General features: G+C 37.5%; 1 protein-coding gene across 4 annotated transcripts in view; it reads left to right on the forward strand.

Moving 5' to 3' along the window:
- The window catches only part of LOC116733086 (oxysterol-binding protein 1-like), a 27,073-nt gene continuing 9,784 nt past the window's right edge, over positions 1 to 17,289 (forward strand). For 3 of the 4 annotated variants that reach the window (XR_004341938.1, XM_032583784.1, XM_032583786.1), the window contains exons 1-12: positions 1 to 323; positions 2,457 to 2,632; positions 4,977 to 5,185; positions 7,777 to 7,945; positions 8,106 to 8,217; positions 9,239 to 9,422; positions 10,146 to 10,263; positions 10,867 to 10,924; positions 11,046 to 11,210; positions 13,522 to 13,767; positions 14,190 to 14,310; positions 14,580 to 14,683. Coding sequence is in view for 3 of the 4 variants with exons in the window: in XM_032583784.1 (XP_032439675.1) it covers positions 2,496 to 2,632; positions 4,977 to 5,185; positions 7,777 to 7,945; positions 8,106 to 8,217; positions 9,239 to 9,422; positions 10,146 to 10,263; positions 10,867 to 10,924; positions 11,046 to 11,210; positions 13,522 to 13,767; positions 14,190 to 14,310; positions 14,580 to 14,683 (1,623 nt within the window). In the remaining variant the exon portion in view is untranslated. Of the gene's footprint in view, positions 324 to 397; positions 421 to 2,456; positions 2,633 to 4,976; positions 5,186 to 7,776; positions 7,946 to 8,105; positions 8,218 to 9,238; positions 9,423 to 10,145; positions 10,264 to 10,866; positions 10,925 to 11,045; positions 11,211 to 13,521; positions 13,768 to 14,189; positions 14,311 to 14,579; positions 14,684 to 17,289 lie in introns of those variants that run through there. The other variant, XM_032583785.1, reaches the window with a different exon arrangement.

Here is a 17,289-nt window from a genome sequence, read left to right on the forward strand (position 1 = left end):
TGAAGTTGCACAAGCTGTCTGGTAAAAGCTAACGTTAGGCTAGTTAGATGTAGCCAGCTAGCTTTAGATTATTATCATCGTACGCAGTAGTACGGTGAACATTACAAACAGTACTACTGAAGGACAGCGATAACATTTCGCAGCCCAATTTACTGAAAGTGACACCGTTGTTGTCGTCAACGTCCTCTGACTTATTTCCAGCTTTAGCCGAGTCGTATTAGCCTGAGCTAGCTCGGCTAGCCTGGCAGCGTATGGGGCGTCAGAGTTAGCAGTGACTTCACTGCCTGTCTGGTTTCCTCATCTGGCATTTTGGACACGTCAAGGTAAACATTCAACCGCCAGCGACTTTCAGAGCTAGCTACTTTTGAGCAAATTAATATCCAGCGTTGCATTTCGCCTGCATTGCTTCAATGTCAGCAGGTGAAACCATGATCAGAGATGTCAGGTTGTTTCCCGACTTTAGCTCTTGTTAGCTGTGAGCGGATATCGGCGCAGATTTTAAAGTTTGTATCTGCTGTCAGGACAGGCTAGCTCTTGGAGGTCAGGCTCGTTTGTGTTTGAACAACTTCATCGAAAGTGTGGTGTCACTGTTCATTTACTTGTTTTCGTTGGCGATAGACCTTCACCAGCTTAGCATTTGTCATATTTTGACTTAAAAATGAGCAATAGTCAGTTTCAAAATCGCACAATGAGCCGCAGATCATTTATATAATTCAAAACAAATGAACGGCAGGCTTTATTTAATTTATAAGCTAGATTGTTTTGCTAATTAGTAAGTGCTCTTGAATTCAGTATTACATTTTTGAGCAAGAACTGTCAAATGTGAACGTGTAATGATTCATTAGTTAACCTTTGACCTGTGATACCACATTCAAAGATCAACCAAAGCAACCAGGAATTGAAAATACAAATAACTTTTGAGATATTTTAGTTTGTAAATAAGACTGGAATAAGAGCTAAAATTATTTATTACCATGACAGAAATTGAACATTTTTCTCAACAAGTTGAAGGCATGTTTGATAAATAAGGAAGGTGCATTCACAAACTGCGACCTGGAGTGAAAATATCCACCTCCCTGTTGAATGTCATGTATTAAAACCAATTAGACAAATTTTACTAAAGGGAAATTAGCATTTTACATGCACTAGTTGCAGTTTCAATCAAAACCCTGTTTCAGTTTGTCACTCTTAAACAAACCCACTCCAGGGGTCTCAAACTCCAGGCCTCGAGGGCCACAGTCCTGCAGTTTTTAGATGTGCCACAGGTACAAAACACTGGAATGAAACGACTTAATGACCTCCTCCTTGTGTAGACCAGTTTTCCAGAGCCTTAATGACCTAATTATTCTGTTCAGGTGTGGTGCAGCAGAGGCACATCTAAAAGTTGCAGGACTGCGGCCCTCGAGGACTGGAGTTTGAGACCCCCATACACTTAAATAATGCATACACATTTCTTGCTCTGGTTAAGTGTTTTTTGTTATTTATGCATTTAAATGATAATAAAAATGGCGTTTTCTCGTGTTTGATTTAATATTGAGGAGTATATTCAGAAACGCACAGATAAGATATTTTGTGGCCAATTTCCAACAATGTCATTTTCTTTGGCAAAATAAGTCTTTTCTATTGTCTGGATAAACTACAAAATATTTCTAGTCAATTAAAGTTTTTTTTTATTTCAGCATCATTGACAATCACTAACCACTTTCAAATATTTACTGTTACAGTGTATATATTATGTTAAAAACAAAACCCACCTAAAAACAATTTCAGCATGCACCCTGTACAAGACAAATTGTCTTTTTTGGCAATTGGAAAATGTAATGTGCTCCACATATTTGTATTTATGTTACAACATATTTTTACATTTATTTTGGACCCTGGTAGTTGTTTGGACCAGCTAACCCCTATGAAATATGAGAAGTTATGGCCTTTGATCTAGATGAAATGACTCTGAGAGACATTATGTACATAGATATTTTCATTTCCTTTAAATCATCAGCTGTCAAAGAAGGTACACATCTGATCAGAAACATCTATACAGAGGTGTGACACAAGCAGAATGGCTAGGAGATGAATTGAGCTGTACCAACATTTTGAAAAGTAGATTTTAAAAATGAGTTACTTTCACTTTGCTCAGATGGAGAGGTTGTTGACCTGTCTGTTCTGATCCCAAAAACAGAGAAGTGAAACATGCACACATCTGCACAAAATCCACTTATGTGGATGACAAAAATGTGACTACTACTAAGAAGAAGAAAAAAGTCCCAGTCAGCACATAACTTACTCCCACAGAAACCTATAACGGCTGTTAAACCATGTTAATCTTCCAGAGAAAGAAAATGTTCTTTAAGAGCAAATCGCTCTTCTTGGCTGCTGTTACTGCTGTTGAAAATTTTGAATTTTAGGATGGTAATTCATTTATTTTTTTTAACTTTTTGGACATCTTCCTTTTCAAGGTTTATTTTAAATCTGAAACCTGATTTCGGGGGGGTGTGATGTCAGAACCGAAGAGCCCTACTCCCACCCCGGCCGGCGACACGTACAAAGGATGGGTCTTCAAGTGGACAAACTACATCAAGGGTTATCAGCGAAGGTGGTTCGTTCTGAGCAATGGCCTGCTATCATACTACAGGTAAGGCTTCCTTGCAGAAAGCACGGCGGTGTCAGAAAAACATCAGTCGTCTTAGGCCACGTTCACACAGCAGGCAAATGAAACCTGTATCTGATCTTTTCCAATCTTTTCACCCTCCAAAAGTTCAGTGTGGGCCACTTTCATATGTGGTATGCGGTCATAATTCTGCAGCAGAAGAAGCCAGATGCGGTAAAGCTGAAAATAAAATGATGAAATTGTGAAAGAAGTCATCACTTAACAATCCCACCACTTCTGGTCCAACTAGGCATCCAAACAGTTGCAGTCAATGCTCTTCAAAAGGTCGTTGTTATTAGTTGTACTTCCTTTTTTAAATCTTCCTTCATGTTTTACGATCTTGTGACAATACTGTCAGCTCCCATTGCTGCATAAGTTTAAAAATTGTTCCATAGATGACAACATTCATTATTACTTCTGCAAACAATGCACAGCTGAGAGGTGTCTATGTTCTTCTGTGCATGCGCTGTGTGGTTAACAGTGTTGTATAAAGTACTGAAATCTCAGAGTCAAGTAAAAGTATAGGTACCTCTCCAAAATATGGCTTTGGTAAAAGTCCAAGTCACTGACTGAAATGTTACTTGAGTTAAAGTCTTAAAGTATCTGAAACTTCTTGTACTTAAGTATGGAAATTGCTGTAAAAATGGATGTACTCAAGTAATGTAATGAAAAGTACAAGTAAAAAGTAAAACAAGGCAAATGCAGTTTGAATGACATTTTTTATATTTTGGTAAACTTGTCAAATACACTTAAAATAATGTACACAACCAAGTGCAGGCAAAATTAAACCTGCTAATAGATATACCTGCAGGCATCATTTAGTTAAGAAAATTAGGTGCTTTACCTATAGCACAAGGTTAACTTAACCTGCTTTACAACTGAACCAGCTTCTTAGTAAACCCTCCAGGACAGAAAATACAAAGTTTTTGTAAGCCTTAAGTTTTCCCTTCAAGTAAGGTCAGTGCTGAAAATGAGAAAAATAAATAGTACAGAAAATGCGGCCAACATGAAGAAAAAGAGCTGTTACGATTACTCTACTTCGCAAATCAGTGAATTAGTCAATCCTACAGTCAGTAGGTGGTGCATACAACTGGTCATTATGCAAAAGAAAAAAAAGAATTGGGAGGGAAATGCAGCTTATTGGCATCTGTAAACCTGGTTTTGAACTTGCATTGCTTTCCTATATTCGTTAAATTTAGTCTAAATTGCTATCGCTATGGCTTCTGTCCCCCCTTGAACAGAGGAGTCTAGGTAGCCTGCTACAGTCAACATTAGGCCTAAGCTAAATACACCACGTGTGGAACTGAAACAATGCCAAACAAAGTTCATTTATGGTCAAGATTTCACAATACAGTAGTGCCTAGTGACCAAGCTATAGTTACTGAAACAGGAGGATTATAACCATTTCATAAGACGTTACCTCGATGTGTTTCTTCAAGTTGGACGGGGAGTTTTTGTAAGATAGAATTTCCACATCTTCGGGCAGGAATAACATACACTGCATGCGGTACGACGAATCTTTAACACCCACGAAAGAGTGTATTGTGTTTAAATAAGGCCATGGGCTCTCATCACCAGCTGGTGGTTCCCCTGGAGCCGTGTCCGACGTAGTTGCAGTCGTTGTGGTCTCTGTCTCCTCCTCCATGTGGCTGCTGCTGATTGCGAGACTTGCTTTGTGTTTAATGGGAGAAGCGAAACAGGTGTATCCTATTGGTGGTGATGAACAAGCCCAGGCAAGTAGGCTACCGACTTTGTTCGGTAGCCTACGTGCTACTTGCTAATCAGTAGGTGGAGTCAAAACATTTGCGTTTCTCTCTCTCGCTTTTTTGTAACTAGTAACTAAACCACACATTGAAAATGTATCGGAGTAAAAGTATGCAATTAAGTTCGGAAATATAGTGAAATAAAAGTGAAAGTTATCAAAAATTTTCATACTCGAGGAAAGTATGAAGTACTCCAAAATATACTTAAGTAAAGTAGTGAAGTGTTTTTACTTCGTTACTATACAACACTGGTGGTTAGTTTAACACAAGTCTGATTGCAGTCAAATCATTCAGAACAACCGCGTAAAAAAAGAAAATCGGATTCCAGCAAAAATTGGAATCGAACCTCAAGACCTGCTGTATCAACATAGCCTAATTTCTTATTTATTATATCCATTCATCTTCACTGTTTCACCTATTTTTTTTCTGTCATATTTACCATTCTGATTTAACATCTCATCTGAATTGAAGTCTGGTTATATCAGACTTGGAGTTTGAAATGATAGTTGTTGCATTTATGTCAAAAAGCCAAATTAGGATTTATGTTTTTCTTTTTAAATCGTTAGGACCCAGGCTGAGATGGGTCACACGTGTCGGGGCACAATCAACCTAGCCACAGCGGTCATCTCCGTAGATGACGCCTGCAACTTCGTCATCTCTAACGGCGGGGCTCAGACGTATCACCTGAAGGCCAGCTCCGAGGTGGAACGTCAGCGGTGGATCACTGCACTGGAGCTGGCCAAGGCCAAGGCAGCCCGCATGCAAGCTGAGTCAGGTACATCAAAAATGCATTTTTATCGAGGCCAGAAAAAATATTTTATGTGGTGAAAATCATATCAGGCCCTCATATCAATTTGCCTCATGATATGAGGGCGGCTTTTGTCTTGTAAATATGGTAAGTTTTAATATTAATTTAACAGTTTACATCGGTCAAAACTTTGTAGAACCACGTTTCAAAACTGCATGTGGCTTTAATGGCAACATTAAAACAAATAAATGCACAATAAATGGTGATAAAAAGATAAAACAAACTTTATGTGCATCAGATGCTGCGTTTATACACACAGCTGCCCTCTTCTAAGTGTGGTTATGCACTTAGAGTTAACTTAGAGGTAACTTCATGCATCGTGTTGATTACTGTTTCTATGTCGGCGACTTCAGCTCTTTGACGTAGAAAGAAATTGTTACTTGTAAACAAATTATAAATTACTTGGGTTTTCTTTTTGGCATTGCTGCATGGATGTTTAGGAGCATCAGTAAAGGGGACTGAACACACAACATATTAGATTTTGTAATGTGATAACTGTTAAAGACCAAGAATCAATTTCCCTACACTTTCCAATGATCCACTGCTATGTGTGTCTTTCACATAAAATTACTGTAAAATACTTTGAAGTTTGTGGCTTACCATGAAAAAAATATCAAAGTATTATGAATCCTTTTGCAATAACGTGTAAGGATTAAAAGTCATATGATAAATATAATAAGTATAGATATTATCCAAGTGAAGATTCCCCCCTTACGTTCTATAAATGATGTCAAACAAAAAATCTCTACCTCATCACTTTGAAGATATAAATATTAGTTTAAGAGTAGGTCATTAAAGATCGACCAGGTCCCTCCAATTCAAACAAAGAGTGTGTTTATTTGTGATAATTATTAAAATAACTTTAAAACTGCTGAGGCTGTGATCTGTGACAGACTTTTACCCTTTAATAGATGTCTTTTATGGGTTATAGCTCCCCCTAGTGGTCACAAACAAAAGCCTTTTTCTTTTAAATTCTCAAACTTTGTCTTTATAACAATTACTGTACAACCATTGAACTTCACTCAAGTACAAATATTCTGTTTCTTTCCCTTTAAAGCTATCCTTATATATCTATATTCTTATAAGTCTTAACACATTTTCATCGACACTGTTAAAACAGATGTGTCAAAACCAACACATGATGTGTTAAATTTTAACACCTGCCGAATCAGTTCAGGGACAACACATGTAGTGTAGTTAATGACACAACTATTGTGTCATTGAAATCAACACAAAAAAGTGTTTAAAATGTGTCATTTTGACACACAAATGTGTAAAATGGGTTTTCACAGATTAGGTCTAATAAAAATGGACATTTTCATATGAGAATATAAAAATGCATACTTTTATTAAAATGAAATACATGTTACAACAATAAGTTTTACGACAGCTACAATATCCAGTTCATATGTACAAGTAAAATTCAAATCAACAATTAGTTCACCAGTCAACACGTTTTTTTCTTCAAAGTCAAGCTAACAAAATATACCCATTTTCTAAAGTTATTCAACACCACAGATTTTAAAATCCATACTGCCTGTATAATATATTTTTCATTTTCATTTCAAAGGGTGAATTAGGCCATAATTGTATTAACTACACAAATAAGGATCATTTTCAATTCAAAGGCAACTCACCACCTGTCTGTGCCATAATAATATGCTAGCTAGCTTTGACATAAAACCCAGCATAACATTTCAGAGTATCCTGTCATAGCAACAAAAAATACCATAATACTTTTTCCAACTATTGATTCAAGTAAATTCCCATAAATCTAACATGATACCAATTCATTAAAACGAATACAAGATATATACCGTACATACCAAAGTGGTTATTCCAAAATATGTGGCTTCAATCTTTGCCTCGTTTGTCAACGTGATCCATACTGCTGGAAAACCCTTCCTCCAATCAGAAGACTTCATTTGGTGGCTGAATCCCACCCAGTTATGATTCCTTGATGTTGCAACTTACTAATCATCCAATGTGAGGTTGTCAGCTAAACTTTTGTAGCTCATAGCCATTTCTAATTATATTTATTGTAAATGTTAAAGAATTGTCTGGGGTTTTTTTTTTTAGCAAACAAAATTATGTAAAAAATCTAAATGTATAATGCATATTAGTTTTGAAGATGAGTAATAATACAATGTAGTACAAAATATTTTTGTACTGCATCATTTATAAAAGTCATTAAATCCTTCCACAATGCAGTAATAATAATTGCATTTTTAGATGAAGTAAAAATTGTTATAAATACTAAACAAAGAACTTTGAAAACCATTTTAGAAAAGGAAATGCTGGAAACTATCATTGAGAGGAATTACACAATCTGATGTCAGCAGGGAGTAAATTCTGCCTGACAAACACAGATTAACACAAAAATGTGTTGAAATATTCAACACATCCAGTCCGTTATAATGTGTAAATTTTAACACATTGTGTTTTAAAATGAACACAAAACGTGCATTAAAGGTGATGACACATTTTTTGTGTTATTTTTTTAAACACATCTGTTTTAAGAGAGTAGTATTTGCTCTTCTTGCTCTAATTGTGAACAGATGACTCTGGTGACGACTTCTCCCCATCGTCCCTGCCAGTGGGCGGAGGTCAGGGTGGGGGCCCTCAGAACTTGGAGGCCCAGTCTACTCTCCGAACGCTGGGCAGTAAGGTGGAGGATCTCAGCACCTGCAACGATCTGATCTCCAAGCACGGCTCTGCCCTGCAGAGGTCAGTGTAACGCAGCTTATCGCATTGAAGGAAACTCTCTCACACAGACTGTCTGGCTTGTTTGTCCAGTTCTACTCCTGACTGAGCAGCATTCCACAGCCTTAAATGTCAAATAAAATACAGGATTTCGCAAGTCTTTCTTGATGTCGTCGTATTTCAGGTCTTTATCTGAGCTGGACAGTTTACGGCTGACCGGAGAGGCCGGGGATAAGATTCGTCAGGTGACGGAAAGAGCCACGCTGTTCCGGATAACCTCTAATGCTATGATTAATGTAAGTGTCACCTCCTCTGCCTTTGTATCTATTCTAAATAGAAACTGGCAGTGAAAGTGAGTCATAGTAATAACATATACTTGACAGCAAAGATTTATAGCCCAACATGATTTACAATGTCCATCTTTCAGTTGCACGGCAGACATTCTGACTGCATTTAATATACAAAACTGGTTTTTCTTACAATTGCTTTGGGTTTCACAAAGACTGAAATGATCAATCAACTTAATTGGGATGGATAGATGATTGAAATAATTGTCAACTAATTTAGCAATGATTAAATCGTTACCTGGAGTATATAGACTTTGAAAACAATATATTTGATGAAAGAACAACATAATAAGAGAAGAAATTAAACCAAAACTGTTCAAAAATATATACATTTTACATTTAAGATTAAAGAAAAAAAAACTTTGTCTCTAAATATGTTCTATCCCGAAGTCCTAGAGTGACAGTTTTCGCTTTTACTGGTTCAAATTATGTAAAAAAATAAACAAAAACAAAAAAAACACCTTTTGCTATCCGATTATTAATCGGTTAAGTAAAAAAATAGTCAACAGTTTAGTCCCTTACTGCGTTGTTAAGTCAGTCAGAAAGGGCTGAGCTCTTCACATGTTGTTAGAAGTAGATTTTTAGCTGCAGATGACCACGCGTACCAAAGGCATGCTATGTTGTTGCAGCAAAATTTTCATTTTCCCCTTTAAAAAGGAATTATTTTTTATTTGCTTCTTTTAATGCATTTCCAATATTGTATTAAAAAGGCTTAAGTGGTTAATTGAAACATCTGCACACTTTTCTCTGATTAATCATCAGAATAATCAATAGAGTTATTGTTAGTTACAGATTAACACAAAAATGTGTTAATCTTTTTGTAATCTTTTTAAGTAGAGGAGAGAAGTCTCCTCTACTTTTCCTAAGTAGAGGAGAAGTTCTACTTATGGCAGAACTTCTCCTCCTCTCTGCTTTTTTAAATTTTTACATTAAAATCCTCCTGGTATGTCCGTGTTCTTGGCGGCTGCAGGCCTGCAGGGACTTCCTGGCCCTGGCGCAGAGTCACAGCAAGCGGTGGCAGAAAGCCTTGCAAGCTGAGCGAGAGCAGCGAGTGCGGCTGGAGGAGGCCTTAGAGCAACTGGCCAAACAGCACAACCACCTGGAGCGAGCGTTCAGAGGGGCCGGTCAGGCTCACTCTATCGTGGACAATAAAGGTAAAGTTGAAGCTCTAACGTGAACCGGTGCTCTTTCTTTAACTTGCTACTCATCTCATAGCCTCTTGAACTTGTGTTTTTTGAAAACCAGAGCAGGGTTTCCCACAGTGTATTATAAGCCTGGTGGGCCACTAGGCTTTACTTGTGCCCCCACCAGGCTTAGCATTGTTTATTTATTTTATTATTATTATTTGTTTAATTATTGCCTTTATTATGACTTTATAGTTGGTGTTTAGGTATTAATCTTCCAGTCTTCCAATAATGATGCATAACTATCAGGTGATATTTTCAAATTTCCTGTCAACTTTAAACATCTTTTAACTCAAAAACACGGCGGTGGGCTGGATGACTGCCCTAGCACCCTGAGCACCCTTAGCAAGTTTTCTGGGAGAAACCCTGCAGAGATTTCCAAGTCATGATTCATTCATGATAGTTAAGCTTTTGATGTAATTTAAACATGTTCACGGGTAAACTACATTAGTTTTTATTTAAGCATCACCGCTATTAACTCCTGTCAGATTTGACATCAGCTTTTTAAATTCACCTTGGTGTGAATTCAAAACCACTCTCCAACAATTTAAAAGCAAAATAATATGATTGATGTGTAAAGTCGGGTTCCCTTAATGACAGCTGTTGGCACGGCTTTCATTCAAAGTTTTCAAGTTTCACCTCTTGTTTCCAGTGAGAAGTGACAGCGGAAACAAGACTGTTGTTGCTTCTCAGGTGTTGCTGGGCCAGGAAAAGGTGAGGCGAGCGACGAGGACGATGACAACGAGTTTTTTGATGCCATGGAGGACGCCCCCGAGTTTATAACCGTACCTGCAGACCCACAGTTCCACAAGTCAGTATCACTGTCTCTTTAAGAGCTTACATATTCGTTTCACATATTTACTCATTTGCAAAATGGTTTCTTTGTGTTTTTCCTGCTTTTTAACATAATTGTTGTACGACAGGGAAGATGAAATTTCATGGTATGACAAACTTTAAGCAAAAATACAGCGCTGCTGCGTTTATACAAATGTTTATGACAAAATGGCTGACAGTATTTAAATAACAGAAAAGCAAATGTTTCTTACTTTTGCTAAAATATATGAACACATTAACTATTGTAGGCAGACTGATAGTGATGGCGTTTATCTTATTAGTAGGAAAAAGTTCACCAGCCTTCTTTCAGCCAGCAACATGTTGGGGTGGGGCATCAGTGTTTCTCTAATTGCTGCATAAAATCTGGAAAAGCATTTTTTCTGACATCAATTAAAATAATGTTAAACCTTAAGGAAAAGTGTTGTGGAATAGTTTGAATCTGTAATTTTTTTTCCTATTTGACATAAAAGGAAAAATGTTTATTACTTTAGAATCTATTTAACTTATTGCGATCTTTACTACAGCTTAATGTGGTCAAGTAGTCAGAAACTGTGCTGACAAAATATCTCTTTCATCTCAGACGTTCGAGCAGTAACACGAGCGGGTTGAACACCGATATGTGTGCAGACGATCAGTCGGTACGTCCTTTTTCAACTCCTTTATGCACCTTGATTAATATTGTTGTACCACCATGCAAAATCAAATTGAATCAGAGACATCAACACATATATTCATAGCTTTTAATTTGATATATTTTAGCTCAACGAGGAGCCTCTCGCAATGAACCAGGAGTCGCCCTCTCAGGAGCTGGTGCCGCTGAGAAAGAGGCGAACACGCATCCCCGACAAGCCCAACTACTCTCTGAACCTCTGGAGCATCATGAAGAACTGCATCGGCAAAGATCTGTCCAAGATCCCCATGCCTGTGAGTAACCACGGCAACTGTCGGAGCTGAATCCGCTTGAACTGGGTGTATCAGCTGTTAAGAGTTAAAAGGAAAAACCACAAAGGTGACACTCAGTTGCAACATTTTTCTTGTGAATTGCAGAGAGGGAAACCACCTGATAGTGCTGTTGGTTGTTGTATAAACGGAGAGGAGGAAGTTGGTTTCGTTTCATTGTTGACATCATAAATTAATACCCATATCAAGCATTTGGAGCCGCTCCTTTCAAAGGATGTTCATATATTTTGCATAATCTGCACTTTATCATTTAAATCTGACTTCCTGAAATCATTAAGCCTCTTAACAAAAATAAAAAAGTGTTGAAATATAATCTAGCCATTGAGTATTAACATAAAATAGAGCTGGGAAAAATGTCTTAAAAATAAAATCTTCAATTGTTTTATATCAGATTTAATTTCCAATTTTAAACATGCATTTTTACCTCATGTTATTCCTTGGGGGGGGGATAAATGACAGAAAATATCTTGAACTTGTTTATGTTTCAGTCATTCCTTCTGTGAGTTGACGTAAATTTAAAGTCGAAATAAATAGGAGCTTTAAAGCATGCATGTCAAATAAGATGGCAGTTCTTGAGTGGGTTAACGTCACACTGAAGTATTTTTTCTATAAGGAGTGCAGTTGGTAAAAAAAATCCTGACTTTTTTTCTTTTTGTCAAATCTTCAAATTATCTTCAAAAACAGGAAACTTGATTAATTGATTAAATTAATTAATTGCCCAGCCCTGACCTGAAGGGATAGAATAGATGTAGGACATTAAGAAGAAGAGCAAAGGTTGTTATAATTTATGCTTTTAATATGCACTGTGTGGGAGTACCTATTTAGGAGTATAATAATCTAGATTGCTGCTATTTACAGCAGTTATTTTTTAAACAACTAAGTTATCACTTAGTTTCTATAAATTCTATAATTTTGTTTATTTATACTTAAACTTTGTTTTGTTCAATTTTATAATTTGTTGATTTGTTCAGGGCTTTTTTGTTATCAGGAGAAAGAAATGATCAACAGCTTAAAAGAAGACTAAACTTAATATATATTCATTTAATTCATAAACACAAATTAGTATTATAAAATAGCTTTCTGTAGGCGTATACGGAACACCCTGAAGCATTATTCCACCAGCAAGGTGACCTTTTAGTTCTTTCTCTTGTATCGTTAAAATAACACATTTCAACCAATCGGATCCAAAGATCAAAAGTCGCCGCCGGGCCTCTTGCATGTCTTGGCAACAGTTGACTTGTTAAATTCCAGTTGAGCTCCATCGACAGATCCTCCCCATTTCTGCCAAACTGGTGCAGCAACGTTCCGCTGACTGATCTGCTGCAGAATAGATTATGAAGCTACGCTTATTCAGAGGAAGTCAACCTGCCCACTGCGTCTGTGCTAGGCCTTACTCGCACGCAAAGATTTTTCCCAGCCGCTGCTTGACGTCAAAACGCCGGCCATGTTTACATTATATTGTTCTGGATTTATACAGGTGATAAGGCTCTTTATTTCCTGTTGACTCCATAATGAGTAACAACATTTACATGTGACTGTGTGACCGAATTTGCCACACTAGTGGCCCATGCTTTATCCCTTTTGTGGTGAATCAGTGAAAAGACACAACATGAAATGGACTAAACACAAATCTGGACTTTAATATTCTTAAAAAGATGTTAAAGACTCGGAGTTGCAGTACTTGTACTGAGGAACATTAAATCTAGTTTGTGAAACTGGAGCCTCGTCAGGCTGAATTGAGATCGGTGTTCATAATGTGTCTAAACTACAGGTGTGTATCAGTACATTAGAAAGTGATCAAATCTTAATTTAAATCAGTGATCCAATTCAAAATGGGAAACTTTTATTTAGCGTCGAGAATCTTCCTCAATTTGTTAGATCAGCTTAGCTTTACAATCCTCCCTGTTGCTAGTGCTTCTTTGTCCACAACACTTTTTCCATCCACTAAACTTTTAATTAATGTATGAGAGGCTCTTTTGTGATGATTATTTGTGGTTTAGCATGCTTATATCTTGGAGTACTGTAAAATCAGCACCCCACGCCTTAATTTTCTAGCCCATTATGTAACATTTCTGAATTTAAAAATCTTTTTTTTTTTTTTGTCATAGACATTATTGTACTTGAAGTATGTCATTCTGTTCAACACATCTACATAAAATCAAAGGTTTCACTTTTTAAAAATTGAATTAATTAAAGGAACAAACATTTTAATTTCATCAAATTTCCTGTTTTTTCGCCTAAAATGACGCTGGGCTCATAAATTCCTCCTTTCTAGGTGAACTTCAACGAGCCGATTTCCATGCTGCAGCGGCTGTCGGAGGACCTCGAGTATCACGAGCTGCTGGACAAGGCAGCCAAGTGCCACAGCTCCCTGGAGCAGATGTGCTACGTTGCGGCCTTCTGCGTATCCGCCTACTCCACGACGGTGTACCGCACGGGGAAGCCCTTCAACCCGCTACTGGGGGAAACGTACGAGCTGGACCGCCGGAGAGAGAGCGGCTACCGCTCCCTCTGTGAGCAGGTACTTAAGAGCAACACAAAAGGAAATAAGGGATTTGATTCAGGAAGTGATGGGAAAATAATAACAGAGGGAGGAGAGAGGAGATGAAATAGTTCAGTTACTGAAACTTTATATTGTGAATGGCAAATAAATGTTCTATAGATTGGCACACAATGAAGGATTAAAGCTTGTGTATATTCTTTTGCATTTAGGCAAAAGAATATTGGCGGTGCAAATCCTTTAATCTAATTGAAGATGAATGTTTGGATTTATATTTACTTGTACACATGGGAGTTTCTCTAGTGCACCACACTTGTGTGGTTGTCATTGTCTTCCTAAAAGGAATTTCTTTTAAGAACAGGGCTGGGCAGCAGGCACCGACAATTGCCCCACAGCAAATTTCTTTTGTTGAATTTATTTATTTAATTTTTTTCTTTTCACAGGTGAGTCACCACCCTCCTGCTGCGGCACATCACGCAATCTCTGACCGAGGCTGGACTCTGAGGCAGGAGATTACTGTTGCAAGCAAGTTCAGAGGCAAATACCTGTCAATCATGCCTTTAGGTGAGAGATGATATGCGAGTCAAACATGTGCCTGGAGTTTTTGTGATTGTTAGTGCAGGGTGTGTTTCAGCCCCACTGCATTTTTGCAGCGTTAATAAAGACGTACACAAACAAATGGACAAAATGTTTTTTTATGCAGCCTGATAATAGCTAGGAAAATGTTTCTGACACACCTGTTTTTTTTTTTTTTTTCCAAGGTATTATCAATCACCCGGTGTTGTTTTAGCACGCTCAGTTTTTCTTTTTGTTGCGTGTATTTTCTCTCACAGGCACTATCCATGCCATTTTTGAGAAGAGCAGCAATCACTACACATGGAAGAAGGTTACCACCACAGTTCACAACATCATTGTTGGCAAGCTGTGGATTGATCAGGTGAGAGTGATCGGTGCCAGTGCAAATAAAACTAAGAAAACCTGGATATTGAAAAAGATATCAGGTCAACGGATATTGTACCATTGACCTGATAAGTTGAATCATTGCCACATTATTGCGGGACCAGTTTTTGATTAGTCATCAAGAAACATTTCTAGCATGAAGTTGATCAAGCTAGGGCTGAAGAACCTTTACCTAACATTATATCTTGACTTCAGTTTTTCTTTCAAAAACAGAAAAGGATGGAAAGTCATGCGTTATTTTCTACAATACAAATCACACTTTCTTTTTTATATAGTTTTGCTAGACCTGCAACTTTTAATCAGGTGTGACTCATATATGGTTTTTTTTTCCCTTTTCATTACGCATTTATTGTCTGTAGCGTTAAATTTCAATTCATACTGACCGACATGTGCCAAGAATGAAAGATTATTGTCTGCAATTGCAAGGAAAGTTAATTGTGGGCTGAAAGCAAGTCCGCCAGAGCTGGAGGGCTGAGTCTCCATATGGGTCCTTGAGTGTTGCGCCAGGTGGTTACCAGGGAAATTAATATAAATGACATTACTGACGGATGTTCTTGGTGTTTATCGCATCATGCCACGCAACCACCTAGCTATCATCCCGGATTTACATTACATGCGTCTCCACTTTGCTGTGCACTTCACCGGCAGAACAGAGTCGTTTCTGAATATCTAGGTTTAGTGAGTCAACAGTTTCCGTGAGTTTGTTGAAAAGTAGGTAACTGATCACAGCATGTCACCAGATCAAATCATTAACAGAAAAAAGATCCGCCAAACATTTGACAATTTCTAAGTAAATGCGACTCATACTCCAGTGCAACTTGTATATGTTTTTCTACTCCTCGTGACGCATTTTTTGACTGACGCGACGTATACTCCGGTGTAAGTTATAGTCCGTAAAATCTGTAATTGTTTAAGATACAATTGGCCCCCAGTGTGATCAGTACCCTTCACATCTCGTGGCTTTTACCATTTTGGTATTCCATGCATTTTAACATGCTGTGCTGTTTCACAAGGTTCCCAAGGCCTTTAGCAGGCAAACAGGCCCACAGCATAATAGATATTTGACTCCACTTAGCAGTGGCCATGAGGTGCTTTTCTATATTCATCCTTTAATAGCAAGCTCATTGTGAAGTGCTTTTCTTTTCTGGACAAGAAAATCTCAATATCAAGCTGCTCACGCACTTTCTAATATTGCCATGGGAAATTTTAAAACCAAAACTAAAACGCGTTACTCAACCTGAGTAGATGAAAAGGAATTTCTGGAACATCAAGTTCTGTCACGGCTTTGATGTATTAATTCAGATGAGCTATTGTTCTAAAGATACTGAGAAGATTGACGTGGTATCCAAGGTTTCGTGCATCATAAATTTTTGTTTTTCTTTTTCATATTAATGGGTCAACTTGACATCTGGGAATTATCTAGAGTGTTCCCAAGTGATAATTATTTGCCAGTTTAATCAGACGATAAACAAAGCCATGATGCGTTTCATGGCTCAGAGCTCCAGCAGACCTGAGGCTAATGGCTGAATTACCTCCTCAGGGTTTCTGGGTAATGAGCCATTCTCTTTATTCAGATCCACTTAATTAGTGATGCATCGAAACGTTGAGCTACGGTGGAAATTTTTCACATGGCCCAGAAAACAAATCAGTCATCATATTACAGACACTGCAGCATGATGAGATTATTTTTAAACCTTTATTTTTTGGCATCATGTCTTGTTACTCCATTGAAACAAAAGCCTGATGGTGTGATGGAGGTGTTGGTCTCATATGATTAAAGTACAACATTTAAGAAACCACATGGTTGTTATTGAGAAATCTTTTTCATTTCATCACTCTCAAACGCATCTAATGGCTGCTGTTCAGACTTCTAACCATTAGATGTCGCTCTTTGCAGTAGTTCTCAAACAGTAAGCCTCTGAGATGTTTGAATGTTGGATTCCCAACTATCCTGCTTATCTAGTTGGTGGCATGAAAAATGGAGTCCTCATCCAGACTTGTTTATTACACTTCCAGTTGTTTAGCATTTTCAGAGATTGTTCTTTAATTGCTCTCAAATGTAGGGGAGTAATTAAATAAGTAATTTTTTGATTAATAATAACAGTCATTACTGAGTCCTATTTAAATGGCATGTCTCTTGTTTCCCATGTCGGAGTGAGTAAGAGAAAATTTTTGGTATGTCATATTCACACCCAGGTGAACCAGGAAGCCAGGGATGATTAAGCCAGGTTTATTTATATAACATATTTCAACAACAGGGCAGTGATAGGATCATTATAAAAATTTAATACATTAACCAATTATAAAACTATAAACATTATATTTTGTCAAAAGCCATCATCAAGCACAATCGTCAAATATATTGATCAGTATTCCAGTTATTAATCAAAGGCAGCTCTAAGCAGGTGGGGTTTTAGCCTGGATTTAAAGGAACTCAGTGTTTTGAATGTTTTGCGGTTTTCTTGAAGCTTGTTCCACCAGTTGTTGTGGAGAATAAAAACTGGCCTGTAATTCTGCAGTAGTGACTTTTCCAGATTTTTTATTTTTTTTTGTTAGTGGTTTGACACTTGTTGTTGATAAAGC

The sequence above is a fragment of the Xiphophorus hellerii genome, chromosome 14 (assembly GCF_003331165.1).
Source record: "Xiphophorus hellerii strain 12219 chromosome 14, Xiphophorus_hellerii-4.1, whole genome shotgun sequence".
Classification (NCBI taxonomy): Eukaryota; Metazoa; Chordata; class Actinopteri; order Cyprinodontiformes; family Poeciliidae; genus Xiphophorus; species Xiphophorus hellerii.